A 24,473-nucleotide genomic window follows, 5' to 3' on the forward strand; every position below is an offset into this window, starting at 1 on the left:
AAAGGTGGATGCCAATTAACTTGGAGTGTGATTTTGAAGGTGATTCATTACATCAGAGCAAATTTACAATTGGTATTATAAGGGTGTGCACACATTCAACCGAGATATTCCAGTTTCGTATTTTTAATTAATTTTCTGAAATTGGTAGAATTTGTTTTTCCACTTGGAGGTTGTGGGTTACGATGTGTAAATGAAGGGGGGAAACATCTGATTTAATACATTTAATTCCAGGCTGAAAGGCAACAAAAGGTGAAAATTGTTGAAGGGGGTGTATACTTTCAACAGCACTGTATATGACAGATTACAAAGGGCACAATGGTTTAAATGAGATCAAACGAGTTGATAATTTTGATAGACATCGGGATGGGTACACGTCGTCTAACTTGACATAAGTGACATATCTAATATGGCAACGAGAAGGGCACTCGCTCGAGCGCGTACCTCCACCACGTAGTGCCTGACCCACGAGAACATATTGGGCCCATTACGTGTTTAACTCCACCACCAAATGTGAAGGAGGTTTTGTCTCTTTGTTTGTGTACAAAATATCTCAAAAAGTTGTGGACAGATCCAGATTAAATTTTGTGGACACGTTGGGTGTGTGACAAGGACGAACTGATTAGATTTTGATGAAGATCTGATTCCGGATCCAACTACGTGTGTGTAAGTGTGTGCATGTGTGCGTGTGTACTTGAAAGTTGCTGCTTTTGCCTGCTGCCACCATATGTGGGTGAGTTTCAGGAGGTGAAACAGACCTGCCAGGTCTCAAAGTGTGTGTGTGTGGTTGATTGGTATCTACATATGTGGGTTTCAGAATATGGAATTGAGTCCTCCCAGGGTGGGCTCAAGTATCCCCTTCATTTCAGTAAGGGGACACGATTCATGGACCAAGTTGTGAAGTTTTCTGTTTTCAAAGTTTTGTGCCGAGGGCTCTCTTCAGGATCGTTACTGAGCCCAGGACGGCTTCCAACTTTAGTTCGTTTGTTGTGATATTCCCAGGGATGGATTTTCATATCTCTGAGGTTCTTCTTTATCATTCCCATGAGGATCTTCATTATCAATGGTTCAACTTTGCCATTCTTCAGCTTCCAGGATCTTTTCACTTCATACTTGAGATCTTGGTATTTTTGTCATTTTCTTGATTTCTGCATTGTTAGTCCAAAATCACCGGCACGAACACCTCAATAACAATGCCTTCTTCTCTTTTTTTGTGCCAAAATATGATATCTGGTCACAATGCATTGTTTTCGATGTTCACACGTGATGGGATCAAAAGGTCTTACATGAGCGGTACTTCAATGTTTTCAGTGAATGCTTTTGGTTCATTTTCCCACAAATTTTCTGGAACTGGAAAATCAAAGTTTTTCCAGATATGCCAGCGGATTACTTTACAAACTCTGTCGTGTTGTTGTGTGTACAAATGTTCTGAAACGTTTTTGTTTTTGCTTGTGTGTTCGTTAATTTAGCGTCACACATCATTCTCTTTGCTAACCCCACCGCCAGCCCTCACCTGCCTCTATTATTTTTACCTCTTGCACGCACGCACGCACAGAATAGCAACGTTTGGTGAAGTGTCGCTCTCCCCACCTCCCCCCTATGTCCCTCTCGTTCACCCACTAAAAACACTCAAGGGGGGGGGGATATAAAATAAAAAAATAAAACCACAGAAATGTTGTGAAGCGTCCGTAAATGAAAATATAAATAAAATAAAATAAAATAAAGAAATGAAAAAAATAAATGCAGGTGAGCAGCCCGAGACGATGGGGAAGCACAGTTTTCTTGAAGTTGTCTTCATGAACCAACATGGCTTTAAGATATATCTGAACATTCATCCTGAGATGAACCTCAAAAATTTCATACTCATCGGATGTTACGCTCTACATATCAGTGTAGCGGCCTATGTAATTCCGTGGGCATCAGATGATAATTTTCGGCACCATATATTTTTTCATTCTCATGGATTCTGTGAGTCAGAAAAATCATGGTGCCAATTTTTTTTGAGCATTTCAAGTATTATTTTCAAGCCGATATGTAAACTTCCCTGGAATCGCACTTTTTTCAATGATAACAATTTACCAACTTTTTTGTTTCTGGTTTAAACCTGGGCATGTAATAGATCAAACTGAGCAGATTTCAGCCGAGAATATGATAATAATATCAATAATGACATTGAACATAACCATAGTGACTTATCTGAATTTTTGTTAATTTCAGATGCTGTGCAGCCTATATTAAATCAATTACTGCAACATCACCAAGATAATAAATTTTTCTAAACATTATGACATGGTACAATTCTACATTCAATGTATTGTTGCGGGCCGGGGTCTGGAGGAGAACGACCACTAGGTGGGGGAAGTTACATCGATTCCCACCAGACTCCCCGGAATTGTAGGCCGTTGCTCACGGATATTTCCGTGACATGGCGGGTCACTTAACCGACCATGGACACCAATACCTCAACCGCGTGGCGTGGGGTCCTCCAGTCTAGAATCAAGTTACCTAATTAACCACGCGGTTTCGACTACCAGGGAACCACGCCCTCGGTACGCCTCGCCCAAACCGGATCACTACCAACTACCGACTACCTTTCCGGATCGGATGCAGTCGAGCGGCACTGCCAAGGACGTACCAGCTGGAAGGAATGGAATATCGGGAATAAAGACCCGGCTAAACTCAGATCCGAACCGTGCTGGACCAATGGAGGAAAAGACAAGGATGAGCTGGGAACATTTCTGCAATTATTTATTCACACGAGTTGAGGAAAAGCATGTGGCACAACAAAAGGTTTATTGGGGATGTAATGCAGGGAAAAGATGAGAGAGGTGTTGGGTGTGGCAATTTACAAAAGCAGACAGTGCAGACTTAACGCGAGATTAATAAAGCAACAATCACAACAATAAAAATCTTAAACAGGCTTATCTAACGGACAGGCGCCACACACTCAGACAAACACTCGAGCAAAATAAACCCAATGAAAGGAGAAGGGACCCTTTTTGCAGCCGGGTTGGGGGGGGGGGAGGAGGGAGTTGAGTTCACAGTTTTTGGTACCTGAGCGTTTCGGGGGAAGGGATGCTCCGTGGTGTGGTACCCGACAAAAGATGCGTGTGTTCGGTCCACTGCCGAACGTGTGGTAATCGTGTCTGCAACAGGAGCCCAAGTGGAGAAGAGCAGAGTCCAAGGCCGAGAATGGAGTAGTAGACAGGACCAGACAGAGGCTTGGTCGAGGTCATGTCGGCGGGGACCAGTAGTCGGGCCGTCGAGGCGAGCCGTGGGCAGAGCAAGGTGGCAGGAACACCTTCACAACAACCACAGACTTCTTCCTTTCAAAAACCAACTCCTTCCTTCCTTCAAAAACCAACTCCTTCCTTCCTTCAATCCACGACAACCTTCCTTCTTTCTCACTAATCCAACGACAACGACAACAATTCCAACGACAACGACCAGCCACAATTCCAATGACAACCACACAATTCCAATCGGATGTCCATGCTTTATACAGCCTGGAGCTCGGGGAGGAGCCATGGCGAAGCCGACGTCATTGTCCAAACGCAAGTTTGGCCTGCCCACGCTGCACGTGTCTGGTGGTGCAGCTTAAAGCGTGAGTCCACTCCAGAGTGCACGTTGCGGATTTTGCCTCAGGAAACGAGTCGCTGGGGAGACGGTGGTACGCTGTGGCCAGCGAAACGAGGGTGCGAGGCAAGCGAGATGAATTTACCTCAGGAAAAGGAGGGAATAAAATAAAAAGGGGAAAAATGATTTAATAAACCTAACTCAGCCCATCGCAACGCACACCCTTGTCTTCCCACTAAACACAAGGAAGGGATCTATCTACACGTACACTAATGGCATAACTGTCTCAGGACAACTGTATGTTGTATGCATATGGTTCCGAGAACCGTAACAGTATGTTAATTTTTTTGCCTTTCAGGTCAGCTATGATAATAGCAGAAGTGGTCAAGGGTCCAGACTAAAAGACTGATGCAGTAGATGTAGTTGTAGATTAACCTCCAAGCTTTGTGGGTGAAGGAACTTACGTCGAGTGGACATTGAAATAAACTGTTCTCAAGTTATCGTTATGGATGAATCATCCCCAAGTCCTTCCAGTTCCAGCACAAAAGCATCAAGTTGCACTACATCTTTGGCAGGTTGGAATATATGCTGCATTTGCAAAGCATCTGTAAAACTCGTAAAACACCCAAGACCAGAATCATATCAGCTGTTTATCCAGAGTGTGAATACCCGGTCGCTCTATGGGGATAATAAGTGCATATCCATCCAAGAAGAGCTTGGTGATGTGACGGCAAATGAACTATCATAGAAAGGTGTCGCATGGCATCGAGAATGCGATAAAATTGCAGAGCACAAAATCTATATTGAGCGGCTGAAAAACAGATCTGAAGCTGCACTGGAAGCAGACGAATTACCTAAACCAACGAAAGTTGGACGGCCAGAAAGGACGAACCTCAAAACACAACCACCACCACCACCACATGAGAACCCATTATCAACAGAACGTTACATGCGATCTGGTGCCAAACAATACAAGAAAACAACGGCTTCTTCTGCAATGGATCTTCAGAGAAAGGAGCACTCCACCAGATCAGTGAGTTCAACACCGGGCAATAGCTCAGAAAGGCTGTTGAGAACAGCAATAACCAGCAGTGGAAAGTAAATCTGAGTGCTGCAATCGATCCAAATGATGCCCATGCGATTGATATCAAATACCATCTGTATTGTTGGGTGAAGCACGTTCAGCGAACTCAGGTACAGCAGGAGAGAGCAGAGACGAAGCAGTAATAACCAAGGTTTCAGCAGACATTGAATTCTTCTACTTGATGAGCAGCCTGCTGAAATCAGGATCTATCCTGGACATGGGTGAGGTCAAAGCAGCTTATCAAAATGTCCTCAGAGTCAATGATTCAAATGATACAAGAAAAACAAGGAGAAGTTTGAAGCGTAAACTTGTAGAAAATATTGATGATGTTGAGTTCTTCCGCTCTACGCATATGAATGAACCAGATTGGATGTACATGTCTCGAACAAAAAGAGCCGCAATTGACAACCTGGACGAGGCAGCTGGCGATGTGAGCAGCAACATGAAAGCAGTCTTCGAAAGTGCCAAGGTAATAAGAAGGGACATCGCTGAAGCTCGAAAGCAGCTGTGGAAATTTCAAGGTTCCCTGTTCGATGAAAATCAAGTTCCCAAATCGCTGGAGGCATTCATCCGCTGGATCCTAATCGGGCCAATGGTAACACTTGAGTCAACACAAAGAGAGCATACCATTCAACTAGTAACACGGAACATAGCACAGACTATAATGTTTGCATACGAGTCTGATCGTCAGGTGTCCTATGTGCCAAAGCATGAGGAAGCAGGCTTTCGACATCACAATGAGAATCCACTTGTCGTTGGAATTGGTCTGAAAGTTCATCAAACCACTCTGAGTAAGACCGAGGTGAACATTCTTCATAAGTTTGGGGACTCAATCAACTACGAGCAAGCAAAGCCAAAGATTACACTTTAGTGCATGTTGGGTAATTCCATGGGAAATGTTACCTGGTGGCTATTTTTTGAAAGTACATTTTTCATTAAACCTTATAAACCATATGACAGATCATGAATTGAAATAATTGAATTTTTGCAATATTAGCTTCATCAAGCAGTGTCTGTATACATTGTGGTGGCATCTCCGGACGTTTATTAATAAAAGTCCAGAGATGTTAAGTCCATTACGCTCAGTTGTTACGTCCGTTACATTACATTTGCCATGGTACTGCCTCCTCGGTATCATTAATTCCTCAAATAAATACTGGGAATACAATGACGTACCTATACCAAGCTGCTCTACCAGATTTAGTCTTCTGTCGTAGAACACTTCACAGAAATTTGTGAGCAAAACGATCATCATGCTAAAGCGGGTATTTTGACGGTTACGTCCGTTACGAAGATTCATCATACCGTAGCACTCGGGCAAAAATTCTTAATCTCATATAATTACCATTTCCTGACACCTTTGTGTTCACTGCACAAAATAAACTAATACATTTGGAACGACAACCTTGTTCTTCATGAAATATTTTTGAGAACTGCCAATAAGTTCCGTCTGAATGTTACGTCCGTTACGGTGGAATTACCCTGTTGTCTTTGATTGCGACAACATAAAGCAGTCCTTGAAGGCAAAAACTAGAAACCGAAGGCAAGGGAAGATGAGTAACTGCTGTACATATGAAGTCAATGATTTTTTTTTTTTTTTTTTTGTATACCTTGGTCAAGGCTCGTATGAGAGCAAACACACAACTCACAGCAAGGAGGCATGAGACAAGAGGGGCGGGAGTGGAAGGGACAAAACAGTGGGGAACAGACACATTAGGTGAACTGTGGAAGGGAGAGGGATGGGGATGGGACGGGGAACATGGCGAAGAGAAGATGGACATTTCAGGGACTTTCAGGAAGGAAAGCAGGAGAAATGAAGGAAGTGGGCTTGGGTGGATTATCGGGGTAGAAAAGATCGAGGATTTGGATGGGGGAAGATAAGAGGTGGTGGTGAACAGCTGTTTTGAAAGCCTGGAGGGAAGAATGGGAAAGAATAGAGTGAGGAAGTTTATTCCAAAGGCGGGAAAAAAGAGGAATGAAAGAGTGAAGATGAGCAGTGATTCGTGATTTTGGTAGTTTTACCAGAAGGGGGTTGTTGGCGGACCTTGAGCGCCCTGTGGAAATGTGGTGGGGACAAATCGCAGAGAGAGCAGGGGAGGCAAGGCTGGAGAGGAGTCGGTAGAAGACAGAAAGACCACCGACCAACCTGCGGTGATTGAGTGAGAGGCCCAAAGACTCAGCTTCATTGCGGGAGATGCCGATGATCTTAAATGCCCTGGTTTCGACAGCGTTAAGCCGAGAAAGGTGGGAGGCAGGAGCACCAGCCCAGAGGGGAGAGCAGTACTCCATCAGGCTACGGACAAAAGCTTTGTAAGTGGTCAGGAGCTCAAGAGGGCCGAGGAAGGACTTAGCACGACGGAGGATTCCCAGTCGGCGACTGGCTTTTGAGGCGAGGTTGGAAATGTGACTTTCCCAGGAAAGGTCATGGCAGATAGTGAGACCTAGAAGCTTGAAAGAAAAGACTTCTTCCAGAGGATTGTTGAGAAAGTGGATGGGGGGGGGGGGTTTGTAAACGGTCCTTTCGAAGAGACATAGTGAGAGTGTGAGATTTGTCTGGATTGAAAGACATGTTCCACGTGTTGGACCAGTTTGTGATTTAATCCAGTTTCACAGTTCCACACAGTTCAACATGCCATTGACACGCTTCTTGAGCAACACTGAAAACAAAGACCAACTAACGATATATTTGGCAGAGAAACTTCTTGGCTTATACAAAGACAGCAAGACATCATTTGTTGTATCAACAAAAAAATGGCACCATATCCAATGGCCTGAATGTTGATCATCTTGACAGCAACCAAGAAGAGGCTGACACACGACTCATCCAACATGCCTTGAGCGCTTCCCAAATTGCTTCAAGTGCACATATCATGTCTCCTCATACAGATGTGTTCATTCTTGCTCTACAAAAACTGCCGCTCTTGGGTGATGTATCTATGCTAGTTGGCACAGGTACGAGAAGGCGCTTGGTGAATTTGCAACCGAGAGATGAATCCCTTGATGCGACTCATGCTGCTGGTCCCATTGGATTCCACGCTTTCACTGGCAGTGATACCACTGGACAGATCGTAAGCAAAGGCAAGCAAACATGCTGGAAACAATTCAAAAAAGCAAATGGAAACATACACCAGGCATTTGCTCAGCTGGGTCAAACAGCTTATCCATCCGCCGAAGTGATGGACAGTCGAGAAGAATTTGTGTGCCGATTGTTCGCTCCAAGACTCGGTATCAAAACAGTCGGAGAGCTACGATGGCACTTGTTCAAGAAAAATCAAGCGGAGGCTGAGAAACTGCCCCCAACAAAGGCACCTCTGAAGAAGCACATTCTCAGGGCTCATTACCAAGCAATGGTTTGGTTACTGGCGGACACCCAAAATTTGGATTTACCTCCGCCAATTAATTATGGATGGAATGATGAAAATAATCAGTATGTCCCAAGAGTCTCTTTTTTTTTTTGTATACCTTGGTCGAGGCTCGTATGAGAGCTAACACACAACTCACAGCAAGGAGGCATGAGACAAGAGGGGCGGGAGTGGAAGGGACAAAACAGTGGGGAACAGACACATTAGGTGAACTGTGGAAGGGAGAGGGATGGGGATGGGACGGGGAACATGGCGAAGAGAAGATGGACATTTCAGGGACTTTCAGTAAGGAAAGCAGGATAATTGAAGGAAGTGGGCTTGGGTGGATTATCGGGGGTAGAAAAGATCGAGGATTTGGATGGGGGAAGATAAGAGGTGGTGGTGAACAGCTGTTTTGAAAGCCTGGAGGGAAGAATGGGAAAGAATAGAGTGAGGAAGTTTATTCCAAAGGCGGGAAAAAAGAGGAATGAAAGAGTGAAGATGAGCAGTGATTCGTGATTTTGGTAGTTTTACCAGAAGGGGGTTGTTGGCGGACCTTGAGCGCCCTGTGGAAATGTGGTGGGGACAAATCGCAGAGAGAGGAGGCGGGGCAAGGCTGGAGAGGAGTCGGTAGAAGACAGAAAGACCACCGACCAACCTGCGGTGATTGAGTGAGAGGCCCAAAGACTCAGCTTCATTGCGGGAGATGCCGATGATCTTAAATGCCCTGGTTTCGACAGCGTGAAGCCGAGAAAGGTGGGAGGCAGGAGCACCAGCCCAGAGGGGAGAGCAGTACTCCATCAGGCTATGGACAAAAGCTTTGTAAGTGGTCAGGAGCTCAAGAGGGCCGAGGAAGGACTTAGCACGACGGAGGATTCCCAGTCGGCGACTGGCTTTTGAGGCGAGGTTGGAAATGTGACTTTCCCAGGAAAGGTCATGGCAGATAGTGAGATCTAGAAGCTTGAAAGAAAAGACTTCTTCCAGAGGATTGTTGAGAAAGTGGATGGGGGGGTTTTGTAAACGGTCCTTTTGAAGAGACAGTGAGAGTGTGAGATTTGTCTGGATTGAAAGACATGTTCCACGTGTTGGACCAGTTTGTGATTTTATCCAGATCTGCAGTGAGCGAAGAAGCTGCTGCTTGCCGGTCTGAGGGATGACCGATGGTACGGCAGAGGGTGGAGTCATCAGTGAAGAGATATGGAGAATTTTCCAGAGTCAGAGAGATCATTGATGAAAACCAGAAAAAGAACAGGACCCAGAACGCTACCTTGAGGAACTCCAGCCTGCACAGGAAGAGGGGATGAAAGAACTCCATTTAGGGCCACACGTTGACTGCGACAGGAGAGGAAGTCTGCGAGCCATGAGTGGAGATGGCCTTGAATACCATGGGAAGAGAGTTTGGTGAGTAGGGCAGGGTGCCAGACTGTGTCAAAAGCACGTGATATGTCCAGGGATACGGCTCGGATTTCCTGTCTGGCATTGAGGACCTCCATCCATTGATGGGAGAGCATAAGCAGCATATCCAGGGTAGAGTGACCTGGTCTGAAACCAAATTGATGATTGGAAATCAAGCCATTGGAGAAGAGGAAGGATTTCATGTCTGAAGCGATGATGGATTCCATCACCTTGCTGATGATTGGGAGAAGGCTGATTGGTCTGTAGTTACAGGGATCTGTTTTTGCACCTTTTTTATGCAGGGCAGTGATGTTAGCAGATTTCCAAGCAGATGGCAGATGACCTTGGGCAAATGAGAGGGTGAATAGAACAGAGAGAGGGTGAGCAAGAGCAGAAGAGCAGGCTTTGAGGACATTTGGTCTCTGACCTCCCACCAGCTCCGACAGCTGTTATAGAGCTTGTAAAGTGCGGCTGTGGCAAGAGCCGACGTGCCAGTGGATCCTGCTCTTGCAAGAAGCATTCTTTGGCCTGCGTGCTTTGACCGAGTTATGTGCTTGTGACACGAACGTTGACAAATGTGAAAACACCAATGGCAGACTCAGAGGAAATGATCATGAGGACAGCATAGATGAAGATGACTTATCTGACACTGCATTACCATGAACTTCATAGTTTTTGTTTCAACCAATATTTTGACCTCTTACAGTTGACTACCTAAGTGTATACCATAGAACAGATATACTTTATGTGAACCACGAAACATACTGTTACGAATTCGCGCCCTGCCGGCGTGCGAACGACCGCATGTAACCAATAGCGGCCGCTTCACCCACCGAACGTGCAATTCAGTCGTGACCCTTTCGGAACAATGCCGGGAGCTCGACACGGGTGGGGGTTTAACCTCACCACAACTCAGTCCGCATTCTACCTGCACGAAATAGGGTCCGATCGCCGAATGGTCGATTTACCTAAGTACCCGCGCGAGTAGCATACTGAGATGTACCACGCCACAGGTCAACTCCAGACACGAACCGCTTAAGCGGCTCGTTCCATGCTACAGGGATAACCGAGCGGAGTCATCGTCGACCTTGATGGTTCAGATTATTTACCGGGTGTTTTAAACCCACTACCAATCCCTTACGTGATGCAAGATGGAGATTCAATAAAAGGAAAATACGAAGCAAAACGGGGAACAATCGGATAAGCACATTTAATACGGGAGCATGGAAGGCACGTATATTACAGTCACAGGTATACAATAAAAGCAATACACGTATTTACAATCACCGTAAAGAAACACAAGCAAAGGACCAACGCAGATCTACAACCGATTAAGGCAATTCACACGGCAACACTTAAAACAGTTCTACTTCTCAAGACTGGCACCACCCACAGACATTTACACAAAACCCCAAAAGAAAAGGAAATCATGACTTCCCTGAGCGCGTCGTCCAGCCCTTGGCGACTGCAACTCCGAGTCCCTCCGGCGTGGTCCACTGGGCTCGTGCCTCGCGCCTGCACGTGTCGTCCACCCGACCCGAACGAACGAACAGAACCTCAAGCAGGGACTCTCCAACAACTCTCGACAATTCTCATTCAGGGACAACCGACCAGCGACTCTCCACAACTCTCGACAATTCTCCTCCAGGGACAAGGGAACAGGGACTCTCCACGCCCACCCTTTTGTTGGGTCAGGCTCCGCCCTTCGCTCCGTACCGCGCCCCGCTCCTCCTTCCTTTGAGACGCTTCCAGAAAATGCCTCGAAGGGGGGCGTTCCTCTCCCCCGGCCGCGCCACACCGCGCTTCCGCCAATCGGGAGAGGACGTGCCACCCCCTCTCCCTTTCTCACCAAGCGCGGGGAAAAATGGCGGGAAAACCCCACAGGTGTTGTTGGTTTTCTTCTCCACACGCCGTACGACGAGGGAAGGAAGATTCGGGCGGGAGATATTTAAGCGGGAGTTTTGGGCGGGAGATGCCCCTTCACACCCTTGTTGCTGCTGCCACTCTGCTCCTTTCATCCATCCCACGGAGATCGTGACCTCACGGTGCTCGTTGAATGGCGAGTGGCGAAGATGGTTGTATCGTAGTTGTGGAAGGTGGCGTCGTGGTGTGAATGGCGTGATTGTTGGCGTCGTGTAGTGAATGGCGTGATCGTTGAGGTGTTGGTTGTGGCGATGCTCGTTGTTGTTCTTGCACCAAAATAACGACAGCAAAAGAAAAACGGCTAAATGAAGAATCGCAGCCCGAATGGATCACATATATTCCCTCTAAACAACGGGTTTGGGCTAACTACACATTAACTTACCGATATATCTCACCCGAGGACCCTTTATGGTGTATTGCGAATTTCCACAGCCGTAGCAATACCATAAAAGCAGAAACGGTACATTTCTCTAATCGATTGACTTATAAATAAGAACATTTGCATCTCGATGTATGCTCCGTTATGGTTGTTATTGCCAGGAAAATTGGCATAGATACCTGTGGACAATAAAAATCAGTATATATATATATATATATTTGTGTTACAAATGTCGAGACCTTTAATTCGATATGCCACATGCTTTGCTTTATAACAATATTTGAAACTGGTAGTTGCAACGGAAACAGCGATTATGGTATTTTAGGGGGCCATATTAAAAGCCACCAAAATGTCCCCAAAATGCAAAACAAAAATTGGCACACCATTATTTTCCTGATTCTCAATGCATCTGTCTGCAGTAACATCCATGGTGCAAAAAATTATCATCCAGTCCCCACGGTATTACAGTTTTCATACATATGCTTCTACACTACATGCAATTATGACGTCGTAAAAAAAAAAAACGGGGGGGGGACACGAGCGGGGAGTGGGGGGTGAAGGGGGGGGGTGTGGAGGATGTGCTCCCTCCCCCGTGTGTTCTGTAAACCCCTAATCATGTCCTTGTGGAGCCCTATTTAACCGAGGATGTAATCTTGGTGGAATGTTAACCAGGAATGTTTTATTTTGTCCCCACACGATGTTTAGTTTTACCATCTGGGATTATAAATCAGGTTTTTAATCTCCATTCACGTTATGAACGTTAAACATCCCACGGAACGGGTGAAGTAGGTAATCGTACCTGAGATAAGAAAATGAAGAAACTCCGAACTCACCTCTTCCTCAGGAGATCCGACCCGACCACGAGGACCTTGGTTCCAGTTCCGGTACAAGGTTTCCAAGGAGATCACCGGGACACGGACGGTTTCTCGAACAAATCCCGTCCGCTCCGTCGTGTTCACTTTTCCTCGATCCTCTGTGTGACAACTTCCCCCAAACGAATGTGTTGTGATCGCAGTGGGTACAAAGTACGGAGAAGAGGGAAGAAAGATAAATAAATGGGGAATCAGAAGGAGGAACCCCCGACCGAGCTTATCTATAGACCCTACCGACCATTGTGCAGATTGTTTTTGGTTATTGGGGGCTCTGGGGGGGGGGGGGGAGTTACGAGTTTTTACATCTTGAAGAATTCTGATTAAAAGTCACAATAAAAGTATAAAATACAAGTTTTAATAACATGATGAGGAAACATCACAGGGATAAATACTTGTGAACATTTCATTGGTTGTGATATCGTTTTGATTTATTTCAATCCGACGACTTCGGACATTTTTTGCGATTTCACGACTGAAGCGGTTCTTGGTGATTTAACCATATAATATATAGATAAGACAAAGAAGGCTGTCCGTTCATCTGTGAGCAATCACGCTGACTGGCTGTGTGAGGAGGCTCGGTGCAATGTGATTGGCTCCTGGCATGATTATCGTGGAAAAGCTGATTTTCCAAGATAAATCTGATTGAATTTTTTTTACAATCGGAACTCATGGCCTAAACAATTGTGTCGAAATACAGAGTTAAATCAGAGAACATTTTAGAAAAAAAGCATTTATATTTAAAAAAAAAAAAACACGAAACCCACTATCTATATATTAATACTGAAGGACCAATTTTGTGCTCCTCCTCGCGGTCACGTCACGTTTTTCTCGGTACTGTGACCTGGACTGAAAAAAACTTCGTATCTGTAAGAGTGCATCGCACATAGTGGCAATAGTCAACCTTCAACTCTGAAGCAGAATAAACACTTTTCGTTGAGACGGGGGCGAGGAGTGGAGGCGGGGGCGGGGGGTGAAGAGACGGGGGCGGGGTGAAGAGACGGGGCGGGGGTGAAGAGACGGGGCGGGGGTGAAGAGACGGGGCGGGGTGAAGAGACGGGGCAGGGGTGAAGAGACGGGGCGAGGGGTGAAGAGACGGGGGCAGGGGGTGAAGAGACGGGGCGGGGGTGAAGAGACGGGGCAGGGGTGAAGAGACGGGGCAGGGGTGAAGAGACGGGGGCGAGGGGTGAAGAGACGGGGCGGGGGTGAAGAGACGGGGCGGGGGCTGAAGAGGCGGGGGCGGGGGGTGAAGAGGCGGGGGCAAGGGGGGAAGAGGCGGGGGCGAGGGGTGAAGAGACGGGGCGGGGGTGAAGAGACGGGGCGGGGGCTGAAGAGGCGGGGGCAGGGGGGAAGAGGCGGGGGCGAGGAGTGAAGAGGCGGGGGCAAGGAGTGAAGAGGCGGGGGCGAGGAGTGAAGAGGCGGGGGCGAGGAGTGAAGAGGCGGGGGCAAGGAGTGAAGAGGCAGGGGCAGGGAGTGAAGAGGTGGGGGCAGGGAGTGAAGAGGCGTGGGGCGAGGAGTGAAGAGGTGGGGGCGAGGAGTGAAGAGGCGGTGACGAGGAGTGAAGAGGCGGGGGCGAGGAGTGAAGAGGTGGGGGGCAAGGGAAGCAAATTTTGGGCGGGGGTAAGCAAATTGAAAGCGGGAGACGGGGGGGGGAAATGTGGCAGCGGATGAGTGGGCGAGGGCTGGGGGAATTAGGCGGGGTTGAGTGTGAGGGGGTGGATAGGGGGCGGGGGCAAGTGGGGCGGGGAATCAAGTGACGGGGGGGGGGAGAGGAGTGAATAGGCGGGGGCGGGGCCAGGGTAATTAAATTTTTGGGCGGGGGTAAGCAAATTGAAGGCGGGGGTGGGAGGCGGGGGGGGGGAAATGGGGCAGCGGCAGGGGATGAGTAGGCTGGGGCAAGCACGCCCTGTCCAGTCCATGTCCCTCGAGGGTGGGTGAGCTGGTGAGGGTGGTTGAATGAACGGAATCCGTCTGTGACGGAGTTTCGGCTCGTAATTAAATAATACGCTCAGCAGATAATCATCATCATCATCTTCTCTCTGGAAGTGAAGGTCGTCCTGTAGATCTTCTGCTCTGTACCTAGTTAACTTGGTGGTTGGTGCAGGATGAAGTGCTCATGGTTGGGTGATGCTCAGTGGAAGTGGAAATGTTCATCCCACCAAACCTTGTCTGGACCCCGTTTGAAAGCTTCAACAGACTGAGCATCCAAAACATTCCAGGGAAGACTATCCCAGTCTTTGACTCCCCTCTGACTGAAGAAATTTTTCCTCACGTCCAACTTACACCTCGGCACAACGAGTTTAAGGGAGTGAGCCTGCGTTGAAGGGTATTGAGCCGGAGTGAACAAATGTTGCGGTCTCATCCGGTCGATTCCTTGTCGCACCTTAAACGTTTGTATCATATCACCATGGCGATGGTGATAGAAAAGCGAAAACAGATTCAAACGTTGGAATCTTTCTGGATAGGAAAGTTCACGGAGGGTGGGGACCATCCTCGTAGCTCAACTTTGGACCTTCTCAACTTCATCAATGTCCGCGGGGAAACAACTTGGAAACCGCTCAACTGCGGGAAACTTGGCCATCCACGCAAGATATGTCGCCAGACATCCCAACATGGTACGAATCACCACATGATCGGTTTGGCCACGCCAGTGACCGGTGGTGAAGCAATACCTCCTGCTTTAAAGGAGCATGATTTGCTCAGTATGTCGGATAAAAGCAAACCCATTGTGGTGGATGTCAGGATGAATGACATTGCCGTGAAGATGGAGCTGGACACTGGGGCCAGCCAGTCAATCATGAGTTCCGAAACTTTCAATAGGCTGTTTAGCCAGGAGACAACTTACACCAATGAACTGATACCTGTGATTGGTAGTGCGGAGGTGAAGGTCACATACAATGATGTGTCATGGAAACTACCCTTGCGGTTCATTCAAGGAAATGGGCCAACATTATTTGGGCATAATTGGCTTGAATTCATCAAACCTGATTGGCCTGTGATCAAATTGATGGCTTGTGATGTTAATCACAATGCCATTCTTGACAAATACCCCTTATTGTTTGGAGGTGGTGTCAGCACCTTTAAAGGTGTTAAAGCCAAAATCTATGTGGATGAGAGTGCTCAGCCAATCTTTGGTAAAGCGAGGTCTGTACCTCATGTGATGCGTCCAAAGATCGAGGCAGAGCTCGACCGCCTGCAGATGGAAGGTGTTATCAGTCCTGTTGAGTTCAGTGATTGGGCATATCCAATTGTTCCTGCATTAAAGTCAGATGGCAGTGTTCGGATTTGTGGTGATTACAAAACAACAATCAGCAGGGATTCCAAACAGGACCGTTATCCTCTGCCAAAAGAAGATGATTTGTTGGCTACGCTTTCTGGTGGAAAGAAGTTTAGCCGCCTGGATTTGGAATATGCTTATACTCAGATGTTGCTTGATGAGGACTCCAAGAAGTATAAATGTTGTAACACTCACAATGGGTTGTTTGTTTTTAACCGCTGTCCTTTCGGAATCAAATCAGCCACTGCTATATTTCAACGCAATATGGAGAATCTGCTGAAAGCAATTCCAAATGTTGTGTTTCAAGATGATGTTTTGATCACCGGCCGCAATGATGCTGAACATTTGTGTCACCTTGAGGCGGTTCTCAAACGTCTTGTTGAAGCCGGTCTTAAGGTGAAATGTGTCAAATGTTGATTTATGTTCCCCAAGTGGAATTTCGCAGTCGTATTATCAGTGCTGATGGCATCAGGCCCAGCACGTCCAACACGGAAGCAATCAAGGATGCTCCGACTCCTGCGAACACGACCGAGCTCAAAGCTTTCCTGGGTATGTTGAACTATTACTGAAACTTTCTTCCGAATCTGAACACCGTCCTTGAGCCTCTCCACAAACTCGTTCGTAAAGATGTTGAATGGCGATGGTGTACGCAGTGTAGTAAGGCGTTTGCTGAGGCAAAACGGTTGCTGTATTCATCCTAAGTATTGTTGTGGAGCCGGGTATCGGCGACGAGCCCGACCGCTAGGTGGAGCAGTAAGGTCGACTCTACCGTACACCCGGAATCTAGATCGTACCTTTCGGAAAACTCCGAGAGGTACGGGTCCCTTTCAGGACCATGAATCGTCAATAATTCCACCATGTGGGACAGGGTTATTTGCCAAACTTCAAAATACCTAGAGACCCACGTGACGAGCTACCGAGTATGCACACCCTCGACGGCACTCGTACGGGACGAGCCGTATGCGCGCTCGACCCGTGCGGGACCCGAGCGGATGCGCACCAAGCTTCCGTCGGTCCCAAATGCAAACCACTGCGGCAACAACGGCCTTCTTTAATTCTCCCAACACGCACCGCGTTAAACCAATGAAGAAAACACAAAAACGAGTTGATACATTTAACAAATGGGGTATTTATTAACAAAAGGTGGGGAAGGAGGGAAGCACGGAAGGGCAGAACTATCACGACTAATAGAGATGCAAGTATGTACAGCAAAGAGCACTTAAACAATTCCTTATTCGGCCGAAGTCACATTTGCGGCCGTACGCTCTCTGAATTGACAGAAACGTGCGGCGGCCGCAGAGTTTCTGCGGTGGCCTCAGGGTGGCCCTACGCCGTTTGGCTATCTTTTACAGGTCGTAAGGTCGCCGTAGAATTATAACGCGGAGTGATAACTTTTTCCATTTATACATTCGCCGTTGCAATTCGACAAGCCGAAAAAAAAAACTGGTAAAAAAAAAAATAAAAACCCACTCGTTACTGTCCATCTGGCTGCACGTTCGCCTTAGGGCCCCCCTGTGGTCGCCTTGCGGGCACCTTGCATCTGCCTTGAAAATTATATGGCTGCCGCAGGGCCCCCTTAAGGTCACCGTGCGACATCAAAGTAAAGACCGTACGGCAACCCCACGTTTTCGGTCTCCACAATTTCTAAGACCTAAGGCCTAAGTCACATTTGCTCTACGGCGAGGATACGGTGGCCGTACGCCCTCTGAATTGACAGAAACGTGCGGCGGCCGCAGAGTTTCTGAGGTGGCCTCAGGGTGGCCCTCCGCCGTATGGCTATATTTTACAGGCCGTAAGGGCGCCGTGGAATTATAAGGCGGAGTTATAACTTTTTTCATTTCTACGTTCGCCGTAGCAATTCGACAAGCCGAAACAAAAAAACTGGTAAAAAAAAAAAAATTAATCCATTCGTAACCGTCCGTCTGGCCGCACGTTCGCCTTAGGGCCCCCCTGCGGTCGCCTTATGGGTACCTTCCGTCTGCCTTGAAAATTCTATGGCCGCCGCAGGAACGCCCTAAGGTCACCGTGCTACATCAAATCGAAGACCGTTCGGCAACCCCACGTTTTCGGTCTCCACAATTTATAAATACGCCATGCAGCTCCCCGAAAAATAAAAACATATGTGACTGCTACATTGTGCGACCGTGGAAATACTGCGGCCGCCGTGGCAAATGTGACCTCGGCCTAAATTCGCCGTGCAGCTCCCAGAAAAATAAAAACATATGTGACTGCTACATTGTGCGACCGTGGAAATACTGCGGCCGCCGTGGCAAATGTGACCTCGGCCTAAATACGCCGTGCAGCTCCCCGAAAAATAAAAACATATGTGACTGCTACATTGTGTGACCGTGGAAATACTGCGGCCGCCGAATAATTGCTAGTGGCCGTAGATTTTGGAGACCCCACGGCCACCGTGGCAAATGTGACTTAGGCCTTACAGACAGGGCCCACAGACAGACACACACCCAAAATAAATGAAAAGGACCTTCCCGCCTCGTGCAGTCTTCAACGAGACGAGCGAACCAGGACGAGACCAGCCACGTTGAGATGCGACCAGGCCAGCGCCAGCGACGACACGAGACCAGAAGCGTCGAGCGATGCGTTCCGCGCTCAAGCAGACCTAGAACCAGACTCCAGCCACAGGACGAGATGAGAGCAGATGCCGGCGACAGGACGAGATTAATCTCCCCTTCATCCAAAATCACCAAACCTTTCTCTCTCGGAGGGAGGGGCCTCTTCTTCTCACCACTCGCCTCCTGATTGGACCAGGGGTCCTCACGCGGCTCGTGGCCGCCTCCCCATTGGCTGAAGCGCGCGTGTAGTGCTCGCCCTCTGCTCATTGGCTGGAGCTTCGAGCCGAAGCGACTGTGGCTCCGCCCACCTCCTCGCCTTCGGCCGCGTGCCTTATGGTGCTGGTGCTGAATTGGAAACGGGGCGGGTGAGACTCCCGCTCCTTGCCGATTGGCTAAAGGGACACCATGCCGATGGTCGGCTCCGCCCACGTGCGCGCTTGCTGGTGAGCGCGCGAAGAATGTCGCGAGCGTTGTGGCATCAGGATGGAAGGGAAGATGGCATTGTTGTCGTTGTTAGAAGTGTAAAAATCCTAACGATAAAAATAACTCACAGCGCATATACATTTAATTACCCATTGGACAAGGGAAAGGGAGCTATCTATCCACATTTACTTATCGATATAACTCTTCTATAGGACCTGTATGTTTAGTGCTCATGGCTTCCAGTTCCGCAACAGCATTGGTGTACTACGATACTGTTAAACCATTGGTTCTCAGCTGTGATGCCTCGTCTTATGGCATTGGCTGTGTGTTACAGCAAAGCAATGACGGTATTCTACGGCCTGCAGCCTATGCATCATGCACTTTGTCCGCAGCGGAGCGTAACTTCTCTGTGGTTGAAAAAGAAGCTCTCGCATGTATTTTTGGTGTAACAAACATGCATCAGTATCTCTTCTGTGGACAATTTGAACTTGTAACCGACCACAAACCATTGCAATCCGTGTTCAATGAGAGTAAGGGAATTAACTCACAGGCCTCTGCACGCATTCAGCGTTGGGCTGAGAAGTTAGTAACATATGACTATTCTATCAGGTCTTGTCCTCGCAGTGAGAATTTCTGTGCTGATACTTTGAGAGATTACCACGACCGGTTAACGTGGGTAATGTATCTGTACCGGGAGAAATTTTTATGGCAATGAGTGTGTTTGACTGTCATAATGCTCCAATCACTTCCAAACAAATTGAACAATGGACAAATGTGGACCGGACCCTTTCTATGGTCAAACGATGTGTTATCAGTGGCATATGGTCAACTGTACCCTATGAATTCCATGACAAATTGAGGTCATACCTTGCTCATAGAAATGAGTTGCCTTTCCATTCTGGTTGTCTGCTGTGGGTCAGCAGGGTCATTGTACCGCCCAAAGGTCGAAACAAGGTGTGTGATGAGCTGCATGAATCACATCCAGGGATTGTAACTGTGAAGACCCTTCAATCCTGGCCAAGAATTGAGGTGAGTCAACTGAGGATTCTCGAATGATATGATTTCTTGAAGCAGCACAGCGCATGCATGCGGAGGTGGCACAGGGACCGACCACAGCAGTCAGACCCTGAACCACACTAAAAGTCACACTACAAAACTTTCATATATAAAATCTATTCCTCGGTAGAGAAAGCAAGGCAAAGCAAGAAACAAAGGTGCAAGTGGGCTCCCCCCCCCCCCCTTGGGTTTTATGGAGAATTGGCAATCGAACAACTCTCCCACAGTTACATTGCGCTGCATCCAGTGGGCTGCGAGACATAGCTGGCACATATTCATAAACAGCTTTGAGGTTTCAAGGGCTGGAATTCAAAACAGTTGCCTGCTGCAAGTTTGTTTATGGAAAGGAAAATGCATTTTAAGACAGCAAGGACACTGGTGACACTGGTTTGAATCCGGACAACTGATTAATGCAATTACCAAATGTTTAAATGAATCAAATGTTTAAATATGGACCATATGTGGCCAATCAATAGTCGCATCTGACATCCATACCTGACAGTAACCATGAAATCAATTGCCAAGAGCCATGTTTGGTGGCCAGGTATTGATGAAAACCTAGAGAGCTACGTTCGCCATTGCTCCGTATGTCAGTGCCCTGAACTCTCCACTGCCCTGAACTCACCTGAGGCACCGCTTCACATGTGATCCTGGCCTTCGAAACCATGGTCTCGAATTCAAATCGATTACGCTGGTCCATTTGTGTTTTTGTCCAAGGAAGATGTTTTTGGTTATTATCGATGCTCATTCAAAGTTGATTGGATGTTTAGCCTTAGCATGCTGTACTGACGAAATCATGGTTGAAAGTTTACATGCCATGTTTGCCACTCATGGTTTGCCAGATTGTGTAGTTAGTGATAATGGCTCATGTTTCACCAGCGCTGTGTTTCAAGATTTTTTGAAACAATATGATGTCAAGCACTATCGCAGTGCTCCCTTCAACCCTGCTTAGAATGGTCAGGCCGAAAGGGCTGTCCAGGTGATCAAGAATAGTCTCAAAAAGGCAAATGACAGTTCTTCTCTGCAAACCAAGTTTGCTGTTGGCTGTGTGAGGAGGTTTTGTTGTTTACATATAGGACACGTCCCCACAACCACTGGACGCACACCTGCAGAAATGATGTTTGGTCGAATGCTAAAGACACGCTTAAACCTGATTCATCCGAATGATTCGTCCAGGGTTGTGGACCACTGGTCTAAACAGAAGTGGTACCATGACAGGACCTCAGTTCCACGTGCCGTCAATGTGTTCGATCCTGTTTTTGTGCTGAATCCCGGCCGTGGATCTAAATGGCTCACTGGTCGTGTTATGTATCGAATTGGCAACTCTTTATTTGTTGTGGAACTGTCCAATGGACATACAGTACGTAAACATATTGACCAGCTCTGCCTGAGGCATTGTGACCCCAATCCTCCAAACTATATTCAGCCATTTGAGGGTGATTCCCTGGTGTCTGTTCCGATTGTGAGCCAAGTGCCTGAGCCCACTGAGTCCAAGCCCGATAGTGGTGTGGTGGAGCCTGCTCCTCCTCCTTCCTCTCCATCTCCTCTTGAGGCTGCCGCTGTCGGCGTTCCACAAGAACAGTCACCCATCTTGCGATGCTCTGCTCGCACATGCAAGGCACCGGAGCGGTTGAATTTGTGATTGTACCTCGCACTGTTGTATAAGTGTTGTTGGGAGGAAAATGTTGTGCAAAAAATTATTTAAGGGGAAATGTTGTCATGTTCTTTTAAGCTACCGCCACGCGCATGCGCAGTGTGCACCTCCCTGGAAATAAAACGTGGAGCTTCGACTCATATGGTGTCTGGCCTTTCATCCCGCAATCCTTCGGACACGCCACAATTAGCTCAAGTGTTTGGTTGGCCTTATTAACCTGAACTGGCACGTGCTGATGGAGGCTCAAATCCCCATCCATGATAGTTCCAAGGTCGATCTCCTCAATCACTTCCCGCAACTCTGCATTCCCCGTATGGTATGACTTCCTGATGTTGCCTCCATCAGGTGCAGAGTCTTGCATTTGTTCTGATTGAAAGGAAGTAACCATAGCTGTGAACATTCCATGGCACTATCTTGGTGCTTTTGGACGACTGAAGTCAATACTTGGTCGAAAGCTGGTCCATACACATTGGCATCATCTGCACAGAGTTGGATACTGCTTTGGATTGACGCCGACAGGTCATTGATGAAGATGACAAATAGTGTCGGACCAAAGACTCTCCCTTTTGGCATTCCACCATGTATGTGTGCCCAATCTGACTCAGCTCCATTCACAATGACTCTTTGATGTCTCTTTGTGAGGAAAGCTTCCAGCCACGTGATGAGTGGTTCTTCAATACCATACAATCTTGCCTTCCCTAAGAGTCTTCTGTGGGGGACCAAATCAAAAGCCTTGTGAAAGTTGAGAAAAATAACATCCACAGGCACTCCATCGTCCAGTGATCTAGTGCAGTCTTCCAACTGACACAGGAGCCGAGTTGTGCAAGACCTCCCCGGGGTGAACCCATGTTGAGCATCGCAAAACAAGTCAAATGACATGAAGTGTTTTACTAATGCATCCCTCATGATGGACTCCCTGACCTTTGCAACCATCGATGTCAAGCTGACAGGTCTGTAGTTCCCAGATTATTTACAGCTCCATTTGTTGGATATGGGAGCGATGTTGGCATCTTTCAAGTCAAATGGTAGAACACCATTTTTTATTGTTTTGTTGAAGATTGAATTCAGGGATATGGCTATCCCCTGAGCCACCTCCTGAAGCACTATTGGATGAATTCCATCTGGACCAAGAGATTTACTGGTTTTTAGGTTCTCCAATTTCCTCATATCTCCTCAGATAATGCAATATTGTTCAACAAAGGCTCTGCACTATGATGAGGAATCGTTGGAAACTGAGATGTATCCTCAATGGCAAACTCTCATTCAAATGTCGCGCTGTAGCTGTCAGCCTTCTCCTGATCATATGTGGCAATTGTATTGTCATCCTTTATCAGATTTCCAACTTTGACTCTCATCTTGGTCCTGCTATTTACATACCACCAGAATTTCTTGGGGTTCTCCTTCACATTCCTCACTCCCTTCTCCTCAAACTCCTTGCAGAGGTTCCTTGTGGTGGCACGAAGGTCATTCCTCAACTGCCTGTAACTTGATAGGTCAGCATCATTTCATGATTTGAGAAAATTCTTCCACGCTCGGTGTTTCTGCCTCGACTGAGCCAAAGCTCTCTTTATCATGTAGATGTTCTTGACCGAGCCTGTTTCGGTGCGTACTTTGGTATTCAGTCCCGAACTACCCCTTCCATTACCTGTCTAAAATCAAGCCAAGCCTCCTCACAGTCCCAATTTCTTCATCTGTCAATCCAGTTATGATTCCACGTTTACTCACTCATTTTGTCAGAACTTCCTGTTTAACAGTTACAGCAAAAGTGGGATACACTTGTTGAGGTGACAGCAGCAACATTCAGTTCCAAGACAAAGCAACTGTGATCCCATTGGTGGCAGATAATTATCAACCGAGTTAACGATTGCAGTTGTGCTGGTGATGACAAGGTACAACACATGAGGCTGTTGACCATTTTGATACCTTGTAGGTTCTGTTACATGTTGGTGTATAAATGCATCTTGCAGTGCATCTAAAATCTTGTGTGCTGGGTGCTCTTGAGTAATCGTATGCCAACTTTGCCAATTTCAGGGTAGTTCAAATCTCCTCGTATGTCACCTTTTAAACTTACACTATGAAGTAACTCACAGAATCAATCCGAATTCCTTATGCCGCTCGACGGGCTCTGGTATCGGCAGCCTGAGTATGCTCCTATCAGCCTCAAACATGATCGCATACCAAACAGCTTCTTGGTAGTCTGAAGTGAGTTGCCTATTCACAGCATAGTGGAGTTCAGCTTTGGTGTCGATTGCAACTGCTCTTATCTTCCGTGCTGTGTCCAAGTTTGATAACATATCACATCCGTCGATCGCGACTGATGCAGGAAACAATCGAAACACACTTTCTTTCAGTGCAACTTCTGTTACCATTGAAATGTCAGGATCATATTTCCCTACAAGTAGTTTCAGTTGATGCATTTTATTCGGCAACAAATCCGCATTGGTATATAACACCCTCAAATTGTCTTTCCTTCCAATGTCCTGAATATTTACCCTTCCACTGCTCCCGAGTCACTGTGGACTGGAGTCTTTCCCCAGTGCTTAGGGACCAGAACCATTCTCCAATGCTTCACTGCTTGTCCCACTACCTGATGCTTGTGTGCATGAAACACTGCTCGGTGCTCGAGGGCTATCACGACCTTCTGTTGCCTGTGGACATGGAACAACTGCCTCCTCATTTACTGCTGAGTTACTGTCTGTTGTCACTGGTGCTTCAGGTTTACTGTCACATTCTTGCTGACCACGAGGTGTCTTCACTTGGATTCTTCCCCAATATAGAATCAGTTTTTTCCTTCATCTCTCTTCCTTCTTTGGATTTCATCACTCAGCTTTTTCCTCTCATTCCACTGACGATGTGTTAGGCCTCAGGCCACATGTCTCTGCCCACTTCTCCATTCCTCTAGGGTTCTTTGCAGAGGATAGAATAT

At 47.2% G+C, this 24,473-nt stretch overlaps 1 protein-coding gene across 19 annotated transcripts in view; it reads right to left on the bottom strand.

The window, feature by feature from the left end:
- The window catches only part of LOC147029186 (protein FAM200C-like), a 297,542-nt gene that overhangs the window by 180,144 nt on the left and 92,925 nt on the right, over positions 1-24,473 (bottom strand). For 16 of the 19 annotated variants that reach the window (XR_015056816.1, XM_085876335.1, XM_085876338.1 and 13 more), the window contains one exon: positions 12,529-12,679. Coding sequence is in view for 15 of the 19 variants with exons in the window: in XM_085876335.1 (XP_085732461.1) it covers positions 12,529-12,679 (151 nt within the window). In the remaining 4 variants the exon portion in view is untranslated. Of the gene's footprint in view, positions 1-12,494; positions 12,680-24,473 lie in introns of those variants that run through there. The other 3 variants (XM_085876330.1, XM_085876331.1, XM_085876332.1) reach the window with 3 other exon arrangements.

This window comes from Eptatretus burgeri, chromosome 4 (genome assembly GCF_056783735.1).
Source record: "Eptatretus burgeri isolate ZD-2024b chromosome 4, Ebu_testis_v1, whole genome shotgun sequence".
NCBI lineage: Eukaryota > Metazoa > Chordata > Myxini > Myxiniformes > Myxinidae > Eptatretus > Eptatretus burgeri.